Source organism: Prunus avium, chromosome 4 (assembly GCF_965620075.1).
Source record: "Prunus avium chromosome 4, drPruAviu1.hap1.1, whole genome shotgun sequence".
In the NCBI taxonomy this organism is placed as follows: domain Eukaryota; kingdom Viridiplantae; phylum Streptophyta; class Magnoliopsida; order Rosales; family Rosaceae; genus Prunus; species Prunus avium.
This window is the reverse complement of record NC_142287.1, coordinates 25,331,262-25,349,963: the sequence shown is the minus strand read 5'-3', so window position 1 is coordinate 25,349,963 and position 18,702 is coordinate 25,331,262. Positions and strand designations below refer to the sequence as shown.

Below are 18,702 nucleotides of genomic sequence, written 5' to 3'. Positions count from 1 at the left end.
AATTGAATCTCAATAGCCATATGGCTTTTTTTTTTCGTGAGAAAGACCTAACAATTAATAATAATAAATTCTTTATTGTTTAAATTAATATCACATAAATATAAAAATAAAATAACAATTTTTTTAAAAGAGTAAACAATAATTAAAAATTAAAGGAAACTATTATAGGAACTTGTACCTAATTTTAAAATTGAAAAAATTCAATCTCACCACCAACATGGCTTTTTTTTTATGACATTGACTTAAAAAGTAATAATTTTTTTCTCTATTGTTTAAATTAATTAAAAAATTTAAAATCGGATAAATACAAAAATAAATAACAAAAATTTTAAAAAAGGTAACCCCAAACAAACAAACCCATCATTACTCAACCCCACCTCTCCAACCCCGCAACCTCCCCCACCCCTATCTCCAACCTCGCAACCTCCCCCCTCTCAGCCTCCACCCACCGTCACCTCACCACTCCCAGCCGCTCTCACCATGACCTGCACCCTCTCTCTCTCTCCCAAATCCACGATAATTACCACCCAAAAGCTACGAAAATGAAAACTTATGAATGAGGTCTCTCTCTCTCTCTCTGTCTCTCTCTGTAAACCAACTCAGATCTGATCTAGGGTTGTTTTTGTTGGGTATGGCTTATATTTGAATCGGGTTGGTCTGATTTTTCGGGCTCCTTTAGGCTTGAAGTTGCTACTTTATGCAAGAGATCAAGGGGGTTGGAGAAGGGGGGGCTGGGTTGAGGATGGAGGAGGCTGAGATGTGGGTTGGAGTCGTGAGAGAGGCTGAGGTGTGGGTTGAAGTCATGAGATGGGGAATGAGTGACGGTTTTACCCCTTAATTTAACAAAAAAATTGATAGACTTTGACGGTATGACCATCTTGATACCAAATGAAGAGTTGAAGAATAGTTCAAATGAAAATTTTAGTTGGTGAACTAAAATGATACTGGAGCGAGGGACTGTTTTGGTCAATAACCCCAAATTATTAGACCCAAGGGGAAAAAAAGGCACAGAAAAGGATACAACAATCAGACTCAGACATGAGCATGACCACTCCTATACCGGACAAAATCTTCTTCGAAAGACTCTTGGTGCAAGTGATGGTGGCTTGACAAGTCAAAGGCATGAGATCAGTCCTAGTACAAAAAAAATACTCTTAACTCCTATCAACTTCTATTTATTCATATTTAAGAAAATACATTAAGAAATTAGGAATATGGAAAAACATTTCTTCAAAGCATAATGTCAAGACTTCTCTACTTGCAAGAACTGATGACTTGGAACAATTCAAAGACCAACACGTACGTATAGACTCCTATTTTCTAAACTTTCACTTTAGACCATTATTTTGTAATGTAATATTTTCTTCTTCATAAAGTTTCAATCCAAATACCATGAACTTCAATGCCATTATGCCGAGGCAACGCTACTTGTTCAAACGTGAAAGAGAATAACTTCCAAAATGAAAATGTCTAAGTAGGAATTATATTTTATCTGCTTAAATATATGTATAGATCTTCCTAGGAAATTGATCAAGTGGTCATTCTCCAGGTTCCACCCTACTACGTATAATTGATGTTCACTTGCTTGGAATTTAAGTAACCGATTTACTGTTAATTCACAGTAACTATAACTTAAAACATGACCCAAGTTCGAATCCCCTCTCTTCCTGGATTAAACAAAATGATAATTCACAGTGTTACTCAAAATATGAAAATTTGGATGACCACCACTTGAAAGATATATTTTTCTGTTTTATTTACTTTTCAGGTTTTCAATTCAAATGGTCCCTCAATTTGTACACGAGTTACATTTTGGTCCCTTAAATTATTCGTTCAAATGGTCTATTTACTCTTTAGGTTGGTGAATTGATCTCGCCATTAGATTCTGTCAATTTTGACATTAAATTTAGGGGTAAACCCGTCCAGTTAAATAAATTATACTAAATAAATTAAAAACTAAAAATCAAAAGGGCAAAAACCTTCCTCCCTCTCCCACCTCCCAACCCCCAGCCCGATCACCATGCCCACCGATCTCGCAACTCAACCTCACCCTCCCCATAATCATCCCCACGACAGCCTAGCCCAGCCACTCATCAACGCCCATCCATTATATTCCCCAGCTAACAAGGTCACCATTTTCCCAAACATGAAAAATCCATCAAACCCAACCAATCAGCTAGAGGATCAGAGAAAGAGGCGGGGAGATAGTGGGTTCGCATGGAGGGGGTGCTGGGTTCAAGTTTGGGGTCTATTGAGGTGGATATGGCTAGGGGATGGGGGTAGGGAGTTGGGATCGGAGTGGGGGAGGATGAGATGCGGGTGGGTATTTGGGATCGGAGTGGATGGGGCTAGGGGATGGGGGTTGGGAACGGACTGGGGGAGGATGAGATGGGGTTGGGGTTGGGTGTGGTGGGTTTTTTATTTATTTATAATTTTGTTGTTGTTTTATTCTTTTATAGTTTTTAATTAATTTAAAAAATAAAGAAATTTTGTATTTATTTTTTTAACCCTATTTTTTCATTTTCTTTAGCTGTCAAAAGTCCTATTTAATCCCAAAAATGTAGCATGTGCTGCTCAAATGATTAAATTTTGATAGAAAATTAAACGGTAATACCAGTTCACCGAATAATAAAAAGTTGAGACACCATTTGAATGAATAATTTAGTTAAGGGATAAAAATACAACTCGTGTAAAATTGAAGGACCATTTGAGTTGATACATTACCAGGAAAGTGAACCATAATTGCTGAACACCATACATTATGCAGAGACTAGGACCCAACAAAAGACAGGAAATACAATTCCTTGCATTGACTAGGACCCAAGAAAACGAAGGGAGTCATTTGAATACTGTTTTTAAGAATATGAGACCAATTCTATTTCTTATAAACAGGAAAACAAACACAGCCATTGATTGCCATATTTGCACAGAATGGACAACTTTTCAGCTTTTCTGTCCTTCATGGCCTTCGTTTTACTACTTAAACAAATTTTGATAGTTGATGGAATTAGTGACACAACAAAGGATGATGGTTTCATGGGCATACTAGGTGCCATTGTGGATAACAGTTCTCGAATTGGCAAAGAAGAGAGCGTTGCGATGCAGATCGCGGTGGAGGATTTCCTTAACAAAAGCAATCGGCGTTTGGATTTGAAGATCAGAAACTCTCAAGGGGACCCCCTGCAGGCTGCTCTTGCAGGTACCTTATTTTTTTCTCCTCACTTGTAAGCTGTGTTTTGAGCAGAAATTTGTGTATATAATATGACAACTGTCTCACAAAACATGTTTGTTTATAAAACAAAAGCAGACAATTAGAACCATAACTTAAATAACAAGATCATGTAAGGACATCCATTTTTCTTGGTTGAAAATATAAAACTGAAGAGGATCACACACTGTATTGTTCTATGACAAAGACAAGTCTTGGGGCAAGCCAAAGTTGACAATCAAATTCTTTTGATCAGTTTATAAATTGAAAAAATTACAATTTTAAATAAAATATTATGGTTCATAAATGGTATTGCATCCTAATTCAGTTTCACCACTTCTTGCGCTGGCTGGAAGGACCAGCGCAACTCTCCCTGCTGCTGCATTAGCCATAGCTTTGACAGGTGAAGCTGCTAATCCATCTAATTTATCTAAGAGAGCTTATTGTTTCTTGGTTTTCAAATTCCCCACAATCCAAATGCCATTGCACTGCTTCTGTGACACAACAAGTCTTCTGATACACTAATATTGATTTCGGACTCAGGATATCCTGTACAACGAAAAACGTATAAATTCAATTTTGACACATTTTTGTATGACATACTTGGAACTTAATGGTATCTTCTTAGTTTAACCATTCTGCTGCTAAAATCTTTACCAAGTAGCTAGAAATACTGATACTCCCCAGAGTACTATTGCTATTACTAATTCCTGGAAGTTGTGCGTGCAAAAGCAAGAAATATAAAATTTCAATGCCATTACATTGATCAAATTGCAGCCAGAAGTCTTATCAATACGGATCAAGTGCAAGCAATTCTCGGTCCACAAACATGGGAAGAGGTGTCGTTAGTCGCTGAGATTGGAAGTAAGAGTCGCATTCCTATTATGTCTTTAGCTGATGCAACTCCAGTGTGGGCAACAGAACTGTGCACCTTTCTAGTTCAAGCTTCACCAAACAAGTTAAAGCAAATGGAAGCAATAGCAGCGATAGTTCAAAGGTGGGAGTGGCATCAAGTCACCATAATCTATGAAGACAAAGACTTTTCAGCTCCAGCAGTGCTAAGCCATCTATCTGATGCTCTCCAAGAAGTAGGTGCAGAAATTAGCCATTATTTTGCCATCCAGCCTTTTGCTTCTTCATCATTGTCAGAGGAACTTCAGAGGCTTAAGGGCAGCCAATTTAGAGTGTTTGTGGTCCACTTGTCATTGCCGGTTGCAGTTGAGCTATTTGAGAAGGCAAAAATAATGAACATGATGGAAAAGGATTACGTATGGATCATTATGGATCCTTTTGCAAGCCTTATCCATTCCTTCAATGCCTCTACCATCTCCTCAATGCAAGGAATTGTTGGAGTAAAGAGCTACCTCCCTGAAAATGAGTCCCGTTTTCAGGATTTTCGCTATAAATTTCGCCAGCGATTTAGCTCAGAGCATCCTGAGGAGGTCAACCATGAACCAAGCATTTTTGCAGCACAGGCTTATGATTTAACATGGACAGTGACCCTTGCAATGAGCAAGAAGAAGCAGGGAAGGCAGCAAATTATATCAAACATTTTGCAAAGTGATGTTGATGGCTTAAGCGGGAAGATTAATTTTACTGGTCAAACAATAGCTCCAGCACATACATTTCAGATCATCAATGTGATTGGAGAGAGCTACATAGAACTTGGTTTCTGGTCAGATGGACGAGGTTTCTCAGAGACAATTGCTGGAAGTGATGCATTTAAATCTTCCATGAACGCTTTGGGGCAAGTTTTTTGGCCAGGGGGGATTCAGGGTACGCCGAAAGGATGGAGTCCACCAACAATTGCCAATCCACTGAAAATTGGTGTTCCAACCACAGCAACATTCAAACAATATGTAGAAGTGGAAGTGGAACAAGATCACTTGGGAAATAACATCTTCTCTTATAAAGGACTTGCAATTGATGTCTTTAAAGCCACTCGACAAGAACTGCCATTTCATTTGCCATACAATTTTCTTCCCTTCGATGGCACATTTGATGCTTTAGTTGAGCAAATTCATTTAAAGGTAAGAGGTTGATTGCAGGATTATATACATTGTCCAACAACTGGTACTAATCACAATTTGTTTTTTCCAATTTTCAATGGATTGATGCAGAACTTTGACGCTGCAGTTGGTAGTATATCGATACTAGCCAACCGATATCAGCATGCAGAATTCACAGCGCCTTACACTGAATCCGGACTGGTAATGATAGTACCGGTTCGTTCAAGAACACGAGAGAAAGCATGGTTATTCATAAAGCCTTTCACAAACGCCATGTGGGTTTTAATAGGAGCCACAAGTATCTACAATGGCTTTGTTATATGGTTGATAGAGAGAAACCACTGCCCTGAACTCAAAGGCTCCATCTCAAATCAAGTAGGAACCTTGATTTGGTTAGCCTTCAGCACTCTTTTCTCCATGAATGGTAAGAACAAAACTCATTTCCTTCCTTCATACAATTCCTCCACAAGCTTTAACTTTGAAACTCATCTCAAAACATCAACTAATTATCTATCTTTCACTGATTGAACAAAGGGAACAAGTTGAATAGCAATCTGTCACGGATCACAATGGTCGTGTGGCTGTTCATGGCTCTAGTTATCACGCAGACTTACACCGCTAAGCTCACCAGCTTGCTGACTCTGCCGCAGCTTGAACCGACTGTGGTTGATGTTTTTGCATTGCAAAACAGCAATGCAATGGTTGGTTGTGCTGGAGCATCATATATTTCGAAATATCTGGAGAAAGTTTTGCACTTCCGCCACAACAACATCAAGAACTTCTCCAGAGGTGATGAGTACGCTCCAGCCCTCAGAACAAGAGAAGTTGCAGCCCTCTTTCTTGACCTTCCTTTGGCAAAAGTGTTCCTTGCAGAAAACTGCAAAAGCTTCACCATGACTGGACCTACATACAAAGTTGGGGGATTTGGATTTGTAAATTTTCTATCTAAGTCTAAAGAAGCTTTTCTCATTTGAGCAACTACACATTTCTGCAACAAAATGCATGGTGGGATTTAATCATTTAATCAAGTTTCTTGCTTGTTCTGCAGGCATTTCCAAGGGGATCTCAGTTGCTTCCTAGTGTAACTCAAGCAATGCTGAAGGTGTCCGAAAACGGAACGTTTCAACACCTAGAACAAAACATGCTTGCTTCTCAGAAGTGCATGGACACGGACCTAGAGGATGAACGTCTTAGTCTTAGACTCAGCCCCAGTTACTTCTGGGTATTGTTCGTTTTCACGGGAGGCACATCCTCCATGGCTCTTGCCATCTACATCTTTTGTGCTTATAATTCCATGTCCATGTCTGAACACAATGTTATCTGGAAGTTGATGATGGCTGTAATGAAACACTGGGGGAATCAAAGGGGGCGGTTCTCAAGAAAAGTGAGTGATATTGCTCAAACTACTCCTACAAATTCTCCAAATGCAACTGAGTACTGATCTTCAATCTGGTCAAATGTAGTCATTGTACATAGAGGCCATTGCCATGAAATTAATTAAGCACCGCGGGAATCGATTAGTAATTTAATATGCGTTAATTATCTGTTGGACTTACTTCATTTCTAATTTCCTTGTTCAGCTAAATACAAGTTAAGTTCTACAATAATGTAAGACATGAACTTCTTCATCCAAATTTAAGACACAACAGAAGGTTGATTAGTGTCGAGTCATTTTATACGATTAATTAAACAAGTCGAATTACAATCTAGTCTTACGACCCTAACTTAAAATAATGTTACTAGGAACAATACAAATATCACCCACCTTTAAATACAGAATTTATTGAAAGAGTAGGTGTATGCTGGCAGATTTGGTAAACAATTCAAGATGCATTTTGAATGTTAAATAAATTTTTACATTTCCTTTCCAAAAGAATCAAATAACATAAAACAAATGGCATATCGCATTATTAGTCCAGAGGGGAAAGAAAAAGCACAGAAAAAAGATACATCAATCAGACTCACACATGGTCACTCCTACCCTAGACAAATTCTTCTCCAATGTAATTGGATCCCTCCCTCCCCACCAAGGAAAAAAAAATCCCCACCAAAAATTTAAAAAAGAAAAAAAGAAATCTGAAAAACAATAATCTGAAAATTAAGAAAAAAAAAAAAAAAAAAGTAGAAAACCAAGCCAAGTGGCCAACCTCCCAACAAAAAGAATTGATTACTGAAAATAAAATAAAAAATGTTTTCAGCACCCTATCCAAGCAGTCCACGTGTCCATGTTAAAGCCTCTAATCTCACACAACCTTGTCAGGGGTCCCACTCCCACACAAGCCATACCAAGTGGAAACACATCACGTGAATGTAAGGCCAAAGTTAGCATTATATGCCACTGTGCATTTTTTTTTATTTTTTTTTTATTTTTAATATAATATCATCTCAATTCAGAATTTGCTGCTCATTGTGATCCGTACAGACCATGATATCTGGGTTTGGTTGCTGCTGCTGCTGATGCTGCTGATGCTGCTGTTGCTGCTGTGCGTTTTGGTTTCCCATCTTCTTTACGCTCTGGTGGTGATAAACCTGCCTTAACCTCTCTATTTCCTTCTTTAGTGCCTCTTGATGAGCTGAAAAAAACAAAAAAAAAACCAAATCATGATGCTGCTTCGGCACATAGAATTGCATTACACTTCTGTCTTACTTATCAATAAAAACTATCGCGTATTCCACCAAAAAAAAATTTTAATCTTGGGATTTGAGAAGAAATCATGTTGTGACTTCAGTTCTGTTTCTATAGAAATAAATCTTGGGATTTGCATATTCTTAAATTTATCCACATCCTAATGATAAGCATGAGAATATAAGATTAGGTAGCCAAAAAAATAAATAAATAATAAAGGGCTGAATAATACTGTAGAAAACACAAATATGCCACTTTTTGTTTGAATTTGTCTGCGGGATTTAAAGGTCTAAATCAAGGCTTTTCCAATTGTGGAAGGTGGACTGTGACAGGGAAGAAAGCACTTTCCTAAAATTCCCATGAATTCTTGAATATGTTCTCGAGTGGGAAAAAGCTACACCGCAAGATGAAGATGAAGGGTCTGGATGAAACTGATTAACCTAATCATGGTTTCTATATGCAATTAAATTACATAAACACATGGTTTATTAAAGTTAATCATATCAAATTAAAGAAGAAGCTCTCTCTCTCTCTCTCTCTCTTACTTACCATCTTTGAAAAGCTTATCTTGAGCCAAAGCAGCAATCCTTTGCTTCAAAGCACTATTATCCACATTCAGAATCAACCTCTGGTGGTCTAGAAATGCCACCCTTGGCGACAGTGCTGATACCTCCGACTGCAATTTCGTATTAATTAAAACGCAATTTATAATTATTAAAATTAAAAATAAAATGAAAAGAAAAGCAAAGCAAATTGATCTTGCACCTACCTGTAATGTTGTAACGCTGCGTTCAAGCTCTGAAATGTATTGTAACTTTCTGACCCTAGACCGTTGAGCCGATTGCCGGTTCGCCAAAATTCTGCTATATATATAGCTATGGTTATAAGTTAAATCTCATTTTACGTAACAGATCTGGTGTTTAATTACCAAATTTGAAGTCATTGTGAAAATGGGTTATTGTCCAATTCATGCATGCAAAACCATGTGCAGAAAACTTATTGAAATGCTATATATATATGTAATTTATATTGTTGTGAAAATACCTTTTGACCCTCTTGGGATCAGCTGGGGAGGTTGGCGGTGGCGGATGAGATTGAGCATGAGGGTCTGCCTCGCATGAGCTTTCGTCCTCTCCCGGCTCGCTTTTTGGGTGCTGCTGCTCCTGATGAGCCATCAATGGCTTGTTGCTGTTGTTGTTGTTGTTATTATTCTCGTCGTTATTGCTGTTCTGGTCGGATGGCGTTGACGGGTTCGAAGACGACACGGTAGGCGGGACGGTGACAGACATGTCGTCGGAGAACATGGACATGAGCTGCTCGTCGTCCAGCCTGTCGAAGCAGAGGTTGTTGGTGGATCCATGATGCATCATGGCGGCGCTCGGGTTCCTGCATTCTTCGTCCAATATCAACGGGGACTCCATGAAGGCTATGGAATCGCTCGCGGACCTCCGGTGGGCCCCACGCCTGGCGGAGGAGAAATCGAGGAACTCGTCGATCCAGTTACATTGCGGTTGCGACGGTGGCTGGACCGCGGCGGAAGTAGCGGTGGTGGGGATGAAATTGGCCATGGTGGGTAGCCTTTGGTGAGGGAACGATGGCCAATTTTGGGCCATGCTCGGTATTTTAGGTGGTAATTGAGCCATTATCTCAATGTGTGCCCCCCTCCCAAATATAGGGCACCCTCAAAATATGTGTGTTATGTGGTAATGTGTGTGTTTGTGTTAACTTATGAGAGAGAGAGAGAGAGAGAGAGAGAGAGAGAGAGAGATTAAATAAAGAAGGGCAACACCAACCAACTCAACAAACAACTTACAACTGCAAAATTGATCTTTTGGGCAAATCTTGGGCTCCTAAAAAACACACACACACTAAAACAGTAATGAGAGGGAGAGAGAGAGATGTTGAAGGGAACTGAACAAGAGTACATGGGCAGCAGCAGAAGCAGAAGCAGAAGCAGAAGCAGATGGAGCAGAAGCAACATGCACAATAATCATCATAATGACTGGCAATTCTCTCTCTCTTAAACTTATGTTATTTCTCTCTCTCTCTTCTGTGGTGTGTGTCTATGGATTTTTTGGGACAATTTTTTAAGGCCCAGAGGTTTTGGAGAGAGGGGAGGTGGGTCACATGGGGGTGGGGATTAGGGACAGCTAGCACAGCTGGTAGGGGAAAGGAAGGGGTTGAAGGAGCATTGAGGTGGGTCTACAAATTGGGTTTCACTGGAAAGTCATCCCCTCTAGCATTCTGCTTAGTTTATTAACTCAGGGAATCAGCCCTCCACGTGCCGATGTGACCCCTCTTCCTGCCCTCTCTCACCTCAACCTCATTATAATATTATTACAATATATATATATGTATCCTAATTTTAATGACTCATAAATGGGATATACATCACTTCCCTTGCCATTACACATATGTACAAGTTTCTTGTGTCACATTATTGAGGTTTTGATCCTTGGATACAATAATGATGCGAAAATCTATGGCCCATATTTGTTACTTATCTTATAGCATCGATTGACCGAGATCTTGGTATTTATTTTGTTGAGATCGTAACACCGTCATACGGTGTGATTGTAATTTTGCTAGATATGTGACAAGTCAATTCACTAATGTTATATCATATGTACACTTATTAATAGTGTACATTGGAATATATAAACTCATTTTTCACAAATGTGAAAACTTACGACACGTGAATTAGTAACATTGTATGAATGTATTACGATCAGACACAAAAGTTTCCCAGTCTTGTTGCTCTAATGAAAAGAATGGAACATGATCAATAATGATCAAAGGGCCATGTATGTTGGCTTGCTCATCTCTACATTCAATTGGTAAATTATTTTATATATCATGTATATATACAAGTATTTCTTGGTGTGGTAGACTCACATATATAGGAGAAAGTCCCCTACTTGGGTATGTATATAAAAAAATATTGGATAGTAGTGTATAGTGGGGAGGATGTGGGAATTTAGAGGCGATGAGCTGTGAAAGGAAAGGGAGAGAGCTTGTAAGAATCATGTCCTCCTTCCCCCCATGTGAATTGCTAGTAAGAGCCCACCAATGCTTGCTTTGTCCCCAAATCAACCTCACATGGGTGGGTTTGAGAGTTCCTTTTGCGTCTCTCTCTCTCTCTCTCTCTCTCCCTGACAAGTTTCTTGGTATCTTCCATTGTCTAATGTTGGCAGATTTATGTTGTTTTTTTAATCAAAGTACTTAGGAGACACTAATAATGATTAGGGGAAAAGTTAGAACGCATGTTGAGTATAAGAACTTGATCCAAAAGTTTGTCACACTAATGTGGACCCCATCTACACTAATCAACCACTTGATAATGTTAATTTGTTCTTCCTCTATTGGTCAAATCTATAAAAAAAAAGTCAAATGTATCAATGGCTTGTAGGGTTTAACATTACATCCACCCATCGCATACAGAAAGGATGCTTATTCCATGATTTAACGTATAATTATTATATTAAACGAATAAATGTTGATTAGTGGTTTGCATGTGCATTGCTCTTACTATATTCACACAACTAAAATAATATTATTTCCTAAATAAAAACTCTCTTTTTCTCTGCCTATTTATTTATTTATTTATTTATTTATTTATATTTTAGTTTTGTGATCTCAAAAATGTTGAAGTACCGTACAGGAAAGGGGAGAGGGGAAGAACTGTGCAAAATATGAATACAAAGGCATTATTGCACGTGGGAGGAGCAAAGAGGTCCCCTGCCTGTCTTCCTTTCTTTTCTTTTTTATTTTTTTATTTTTATTTTCTTTAAATTTGAGAACAGCTGATATATCGTGATGATTGACCCCCCAAAAAAAAAAGAACGCGTAAGCACATCAACAAAGATGTCCAAAAGAACACATAATTGATAGAGAAATAAAGAAAGAAAGGGGAGGTTCTCCCCATGAGAATAATTTGTATACCACGGGAATAACACTGTTTTGTTATCTCCAATTAATCATGTTCCACTGCACGTAATAATAATTCTACATGATGATAGAGCGTGATTGAATAAGGATAGCAAAACAGTGCTAACATAACATATAAGTCCTTCTCGCATGGCCAGTGACCACTATTAACATCAGAGTTTTAGGCAGTTCATAAGATTAAGCATTTCATTTTATGTTACTTTTTCAGTAATTTATTTATATTTAGAGTTTGTTTTCCAAATATTTATATTTAGATTCACTTATTTTCATTTATAGATTATTTAGATTCACTTTGAGTCTTAAAAGTAGGTCTTTTTAATCTTTCTCAGAAGGAAAAAGGTCTTTTTAACTCTAAAATTGACCGGAAATAAATAGCTTTTTTCTCAAACCCAGACCCAACCCAAATGTGGATTTGGGTTTAACTCATAACCCAAATGATGAGCTCCACACGGAACAGAGAGAAGGCCCCAGACCAAACATTTGGGTCTTTTTCCATTGGACAAAAAAAAAAAAACAATTTATGGATATTCCACACCACCACCTTTCGACCCAAATGAGATAGAAGGGAAGGGCCAATCAATTTAGGTCCTTTATCATCAAGAGGCTAGTTAAGCACTTGATCAAGTGTTATTTTTAGCACAAATGAGAGTCTAAATTTCAGGAGAATTGGGTTTCTCCCACAAACACTAACACGGCATCATGAAATTCGAACCTGAGACCACTAGTTGGACTAAACCCATTGGCTTGATCAAGTTTTTCCTAAGACTTAAAAAGGCAAAAAAACGAAAATCCATAGTGTTTGGATGAGGTAGTCACCAAGGTTTTTCCTAGGATTTGCAAGTTTTCGTATTGAATTTTTTTAATTTTTGATTTCAATCAAATCAACTATAGAATTTCTATGGAATTCTAATTTTTCTTTCTAAAAATATCAATTTATAAACATGAGCGGTGGAGATAATGGCAATGCCAGTAACGTTGGTGGTGGCAACAGTGGTAACGATGGAGGTCATAGTGGTGGTGAAAGCAATTACAACAATAGTAGAAGTAGCAGCGGCAGTGACAAACCAGGTTTTTAGTATTGCTGGTGCTAATAAGGGGATTCAGCTACAGCCCATACAACCCACCATATGGTAAGTCCCGCCCGTCCCCGTGGTTGCAGCGGCAGCAGCGTCAATGACGGTACTTGTACTGGTTATGGTGGCTTCTTTATCAAGGTTTCACTGTTTTGTGATTTCAAAATCATGCAAGTTTAGACGGCATTTTAAAACGGAATTTCAATCTAAAATCTCAACCCAATCAATTGCCACATGCTATTTTCCACATCTATTCGCATCTCCTAAACTTGATAGAAGCCCCAATCGTATTATAGGCTTCAATACAAAAGTTGAGACAAATAAGCATGTTATTGGTACACTCATGCCCATATTATATTGTACAATGTACACAGTAGGGTTTATGTGTTTGCTTACAGTCTCTGTATAGGAGCTTTAGTGTTTCCAACACTCATGCTCATATTATATTGTACTATGTACACAGTAGGGTTTATGTGTTTGCTTACAGTCTCTGTATAGGCGCTTTAGTGTTTCCATCTGCCTACATTGTCACGCCCGTCTCCACCCTAATCCTCGTTCTCCCCATTCTGGATATCTCCATCTTTAGCACTTGCCCCATCGCGTGTGAAATGCGATCGCAGACCAATCCAACACTGGTAATAATCACTGTCGATGAAGGGAGACTCAAGAGCCCATGGGCATATTCTGGGGATCAAACAAGATTCAAACATGAAAGCCAAAGTATCACTAATTCTAGATGGTCCTGCTTCATTTCCGCGTGCAATGGTAGCCTGTCAATCCAACATATATTATGGTGTTAAACAAGGACTGATCATTGAACACTTATGGGTGTTGTCCAACTAAACAAGTGTGAAGCCAGTCCATTAGCAGAAAGGAACAGAAAAATTAAAAACCAGTCAACCATATCAGTTAAGTGAACATTAAGCCTTTCGTTTCATAATACTTCGAAGCATTAACCTACTGTAGAAGAAAGGTGGGAACACTTCACGAGAACACAACCAGTTATGAAATGTGATCAACCAAAATATATTGTTATTTTTGTCTGTGTATCAATCAAAAGAATATAACTATGAACCATCCATGGTGGAACTGACATCTCCACTTTATAATTCAAACAATGGAGTGAGAAAAGTATAACAGACTAAGCTATGTGCTCAAAATTGAAACATGGAAAATAAATAGCATCTTTTATGTATTATTGTGTTGCATAAAAAAGGCATACCTCATATGTTTTGGTATCAGGACCATGGGGAGTCATGCAGCTATGAAGGCTTGCACCGCCTGGAAGAAACCCATCAGCTTTCGCCTGCAAAACAATAATACGTATTAACTTTTTTGTGCTGAGTCTAACATACAGATAACCCTCAAACCCTAATTCAGTTCGAAAGCAGAAGTTCAATAGAGCTCCTTCAGACACTTACAGTGAAATTAGCAAATTTTATATTTAAGATACTTAGTAGTCAACATTTTCATGGTATTACCTCATATCCTCCGTAAATAAGGCCCATAAATTCGCTCATACAATTACGATGGTAGTATGGAGGTCGGAATGTATGTTCGGCAACCAACCATCGCGGAGGGAAAATAACAAAATCAAGCAATGCAACACCAGGTTTATCAGTTGGTGCTGTCAAAACTGCATCATAATTGCACAAGATCAGTCACGATAACTAACAGAATTTTATTAACGATGAAAATTATTATCTTTCAAAGAAAATGTTTGGGAAAAATTAAAAACAAAAAGGAAGTGCCACATTATATATTACCTGTATTGATTGATGGATCACCATGATCAAATAAAACAGTGTTGAAAGGGCAGAATGTAGTCAGATCATACTGCAAACAAATAACGATTTTTTACAAATCAGGTCCCCTGAGTCAAAAGATGATCATTAACAAAACAGAAAGAAAAGGGAGCAACAACACTAAACATATGAGCAAAAAGGCAACAGTAACAATATCACCCACCTTATATGGAGCGTAATTGCCATGCCAAGCAACTACATTGAAGGGAGAGAATTCTTGCTTTGCAGTAAAAAGCTCCCCACCAAATTTCTGTATAATAATGTAGCCTGGACAGTAACTATCTTCGAACCAAGCTATGGGAACAAGAAAATCCCTTGGAGCAGCAAGACCATTAGCTCCTACATGTATTCAAAATTACACTCTCACTGCCTACAGGTAATGAAAACACTCAATATAGTAGCCAAGATCACATGATTTGAGTTCTATCAACAGTTATTCTACACTTCATACATTTACTGCTGACAACTGGAACAAAAGGAGATGAAGACATAGGGTGTACCTACCTATTGGTCCAAGATCAGGGAGTTGAAAATGGGTGCCGAAAACCTCAGCCACATAGCCACGTGAAGGGCCATCTGGCAGATCAACTGCAAAACGAAATCCTTGAGGTAATACAGCAATTTCACCAGGAGAAATTTGCAATTTTCCGCATTCGGTAGTGATCCATAGCCCTGCACAACCAGAATAGAGCATGACAAAGAATGTCTTTATCATTACACAGCCCAAATTTAGTCTCAGAAAAATGACCATTAACTAAGACCATTAATTCAGTTTTCAAATAGAATTAACAAATATTAAAGTTCAAAAGAGGAAAAAAAAAATAAAGCAAATCCAACAGAAAAAAAAAAAAATAAGACATGAACAATAAAATGCACAGAACCACATCAAAGTCTAAGCACCCCAATAGTGAAAGAAATTATGAGTTGCATTTTAACAATTATCATTAACCAATCACTTACTTCCAGTTTGGGGAACTATCAAGAAGTCACCATCAGCATTGCAAAATGCACAATTATCCATTGATTTGTTGGCAGTGTACCTACACATAATCAAACAAAACAAAAACAAAAAGCCTCAGTCTTCCCATCAATGATCAAAAAATGAATTAAAAAAATTCCACCTTTACATGCTTATACACATGTTCTCTACTTGGGTAGCAAAGCAAAGAGTACCAATTACATGTGAATAGCAAAACCATGGCGGAGGAACGAGCTCCCAGCACCACACACAGTGTAAAGCCCTTCAACGAAGTCTGTGGGGGTCTCGGGTATATCAACCGGCTTCCACCGGAGCTGGGTCGGCGTGGTGGAGCTGTTCGAGTCGGTGAACTCGGAGACGAGCTTCCTGTGGCTCGGCTCGAGCGGCTTGAAGGGCTCGTGGGTCACTGAAGGCTTGACGCGATAAAGCCATGTCCGGTGGTTGAGCTTGCGAGGGGAAGTGAAGGAGGTGCCGGAGATTTGCTCGGCGTAGAGGCCGTACGGGCAGAGGAGAGGGCTGCTCTGGCCGTAGGGGAGAGCTCCGGGGAGAGCTTCCGAGGAGAAGTGGTTGTGGAAGCCCGATTGGTATTGGAGGTCGGCGAAGGAGGGCGAGGATGAATCTGGGCCGTTGGTTTTGATGACCGGTTGCTGATGATCATCCATTGTGGAGTTCGATTTTCAGCTGGCATTGAAATTTCTTGCAATTATATAAGAAAGGATAAAACTTTGGATTGGGGAAAGAGGAGAAAGCTGATGATGACGCGACATGCTCATCATCAGTTGGAGAGTCGTATAGAGAAGTGGGAAAGGATTTTTTGGAGGGAGCTACATTCATGGATCATTGCCAATGTTAGGACAAAATAAAAATGGATTTTTAGGAGCTATGGTCCCTGAACTTTGTACTCGCTTGAGCTTAGTCCTTCAGGACCTTTCAAAATGGCTTCCACAGTCCCTCAACTCCACTTCCCTTTGTAACAGAAGTCCTTGACTAACTTCTGTTACTTTTTTCCGTCAAAATCAGAGGCAAATTAGTCCTTTTAAGTAAGAGCCTAGTCATTTTTTTGTTTTTTAAATGAATTTAAATTCAAAAATTAAACAATTTAAAAAAAGAAAAGAAAGTAAACTCAACCTCCAACCTGAAGGACATGGTGGCGCCGTTAAGCTCAAGGAGATGGTGGCGTCGAGATTCTTAACCCGCCCGTCGCCAATATGGACCATCCGCTCGTGCTCTTCTCCATGGACAAGCCCAAGCTCGAGCCGTTTGCGGTCACTAGGTTCTTTGAACAAGTCCGAGCTGGTTGACGAAGAGGTTCGAATCCTATTCTTCTTTATTTTCTGTTATGACGATTAGTTTGGCTTCTTAATTTGCTCTAATTTAATCATCTCTAGGCGAGCCTATCTGAGGCAAGATTCATAGTTTCATATGCATAATGCATGCTAGCTATGCACATGTTTGGTCAAAGCTGTTTAGTAAGTAAGTAGCCTATAGTCTAGTGTAAATACCATAGCCAACATGGTGTATAGATTTGAGTTTTCATAAGTGTTAAAAATGGAGATTTCCAGAACAGATATTTAGAGCATGGGTCTGCGATTAATCTTATTTATTTACTTCATTATGGATGACAGTCATGAATTTATAACGCTTGAATATAGTTTTGTGTGATTATGCTTGTGGGAGCAAATATTTAGACAATCAATCACGAGGCGCCACGTGAATGATAAGAATATTTCGTATGTCAATAATTATACTCCATTTAATTGGTCAATTGTTTAGACGTAAGATATGAATAATAGCACAAATTAGGGATTTGATCTTCATTAAATCTCTAATTGATCCAATCTTTCCATCTCTAAAAAACCCTAAAAGGCAAGAACACTATAAATACATTGTTACACCAAATACATGAGGTAATTCTGAAACCCTACAAAAATTCATCTCTCTCTCGTTGCCCACTCTCTCGCTCACACAGCTCTAGCCACACACTCGGCTCCGGCCACCTGGTTTCTCTTGTACCGTAGAGAAAACTCCGACCTTCTCTATTATTTTTGTATCTTCTTAAAGATCACATTCTCTATTATTTTCGCTGGTGGAGGCTGGGCTGTTGGTTTTTTTTATTATTCCTAAATACTTAAAATGACCAATTTGCCCTTATTTTGAGGGAGAAAAGTAACAGAATGTCAAGGATTTTTGTTACAAATGAAAGTGGAGTTGAGGGACTATGGAAGCTATTTTGAAAGCTGAGGGACTAAAGCTCAAGTGGTTACAAAGTTCAGGGACCCTAACTCTTAAAAAACCAAATAAAAATTAAAGGAAATAACAAATTAGGTTATTTTGATTTTCCAACCAAAAATAAATAAATAAAATTATTAATCAACTAAGAGATTGTTGGTTAGGTTCTTCTTGGATTTGTTTTGCATTATTGGGCTCGTTGAATTTGTTCCCTTTTTGAACTTGGAAGTTTGGTTGTCTTGTCGAAATTTTGGTTGTGTGGTTGAAATCAACTTCATTATAAGATTTTTACTTGGAATTAGTAATAATTTTGGAGCAACTCTATCCAAAAAGTTAAGAGCATTTTGTTGCTTATTTTCAAAGTTTATATTACTCAGCTATTTTTTCTTTTTATGTTTTGAAAAGAAATTACATCGAAAATTCTCGATAGATCTTTTATCCATGCATATCACAAAGCTCCCTTACTCTTAAATGATCATGTTTAGGTTTTTATTGAAATTCATATTGAAAAAGTATTTTTTGAATATTAAATATGAATAATTTCAGTATTAATTTTTTAATTATTATTTTGACCACGGGTGAAACTGAATGATACTACTTTCATTAAAATAAACAAGAATCATGATCATTGTTTGGTGCGCTGTAATTGAATTTATTAAATTGAACAATAGTCACATATTGTGTCTTACAAGTCACATTTAGAGGAGGTGGGACTCATGACAACTTTAATCAAATCCAAGCGTTTGTGTAATTTTCTGTTAAAAAAGAAAGAGTACCAATATATTTGTTATAAATTATTTAATTATATATAATTTTTTAAAACTC

The 18,702-nt window shown here is 38.1% G+C and overlaps 3 protein-coding genes across 5 annotated transcripts; 1 reads left to right on the top strand and 2 right to left on the bottom strand.

Moving 5' to 3' along the window:
- The first annotated feature begins 2,792 nt into the window (after positions 1-2,792).
- On the top strand, positions 2,793-6,759 carry LOC110774460 (glutamate receptor 2.8-like). Its single transcript, XM_021978998.2, has 5 exons — positions 2,793-3,199; positions 3,986-5,238; positions 5,329-5,641; positions 5,752-6,149; positions 6,266-6,759. The coding sequence occupies exons 1-5, from the start codon at positions 2,932-2,934 to the stop codon at positions 6,656-6,658; spliced, it is 2,625 nt and encodes an 874-aa protein (XP_021834690.2). The 5' UTR covers positions 2,793-2,931; the 3' UTR covers positions 6,659-6,759.
- A 287-nt stretch (positions 6,760-7,046) lies between these two features.
- On the bottom strand, positions 7,047-10,025 carry LOC110774444 (basic leucine zipper 34). 3 transcript variants are annotated; one of them, XM_088252233.1, is made up of 4 exons: positions 8,888-10,025; positions 8,613-8,718; positions 8,393-8,519; positions 7,047-7,790 (listed from the first exon to the last, which is right to left on the bottom strand). In XM_088252233.1, exons 1-4 carry the CDS (start codon positions 9,484-9,486, stop codon positions 7,603-7,605), a joined length of 1,020 nt encoding a protein of 339 aa, XP_088108359.1. In that variant the 5' UTR covers positions 9,487-10,025; the 3' UTR covers positions 7,047-7,602. The 3 variants fall into 3 exon arrangements, with proteins under 3 accessions (XP_088108359.1, XP_021834671.1, XP_021834672.1); XM_021978979.2 differs by having other exon boundaries at positions 8,613-8,706; positions 8,888-10,023; XM_021978980.2 differs by having other exon boundaries at positions 8,613-8,703; positions 8,888-10,016.
- A 3,025-nt stretch (positions 10,026-13,050) lies between these two features.
- On the bottom strand, positions 13,051-16,448 carry HGO (homogentisate 1,2-dioxygenase). Its single transcript, XM_021978999.2, has 8 exons — positions 15,850-16,448; positions 15,630-15,709; positions 15,174-15,341; positions 14,833-15,008; positions 14,631-14,700; positions 14,346-14,500; positions 14,087-14,170; positions 13,051-13,634 (listed from the first exon to the last, which is right to left on the bottom strand). Exons 1-8 carry the CDS (start codon positions 16,308-16,310, stop codon positions 13,410-13,412), a joined length of 1,419 nt encoding a protein of 472 aa, XP_021834691.2. The 5' UTR covers positions 16,311-16,448; the 3' UTR covers positions 13,051-13,409.
- Between the last annotated feature and the right edge of the window lie 2,254 nt (positions 16,449-18,702).

Excerpts from the sequence above, each read along its gene's own strand:
- LOC110774460 (XM_021978998.2), top strand. The coding sequence starts at position 2,932 with ATGGACAACTTTTCAGCTTTTCTGTCCTTCATGGCCTTCGTTTTACTA. Across the intron at positions 5,239-5,328 it reads TTGAGCAAATTCATTTAAAG|AACTTTGACGCTGCAGTTGG; the intron begins GTAAGAGGTTGA and ends GGATTGATGCAG. Across the intron at positions 6,150-6,265 it reads AAGTTGGGGGATTTGGATTT|GCATTTCCAAGGGGATCTCA; the intron begins GTAAATTTTCTA and ends CTTGTTCTGCAG.
- LOC110774444 (XM_088252233.1), bottom strand. The coding sequence starts at position 9,486 with ATGGCTCAATTACCACCTAAAATACCGAGCATGGCCCAAAATTGGCCA. Across the intron at positions 8,719-8,887 it reads GATCCCAAGAGGGTCAAAAG|CTATATATATAGCAGAATTT; the intron begins GTATTTTCACAA and ends TTATAACCATAG. Across the intron at positions 8,520-8,612 it reads GCAGCGTTACAACATTACAG|TCGGAGGTATCAGCACTGTC; the intron begins GTAGGTGCAAGA and ends ACGAAATTGCAG.
- HGO (XM_021978999.2), bottom strand. The coding sequence starts at position 16,310 with ATGGATGATCATCAGCAACCGGTCATCAAAACCAACGGCCCAGATTCA. Across the intron at positions 15,710-15,849 it reads CATGGTTTTGCTATTCACAT|GTACACTGCCAACAAATCAA; the intron begins GTAATTGGTACT and ends GATTATGTGTAG. Across the intron at positions 14,171-14,345 it reads TTATTTACGGAGGATATGAG|GCGAAAGCTGATGGGTTTCT; the intron begins GTAATACCATGA and ends ATTGTTTTGCAG.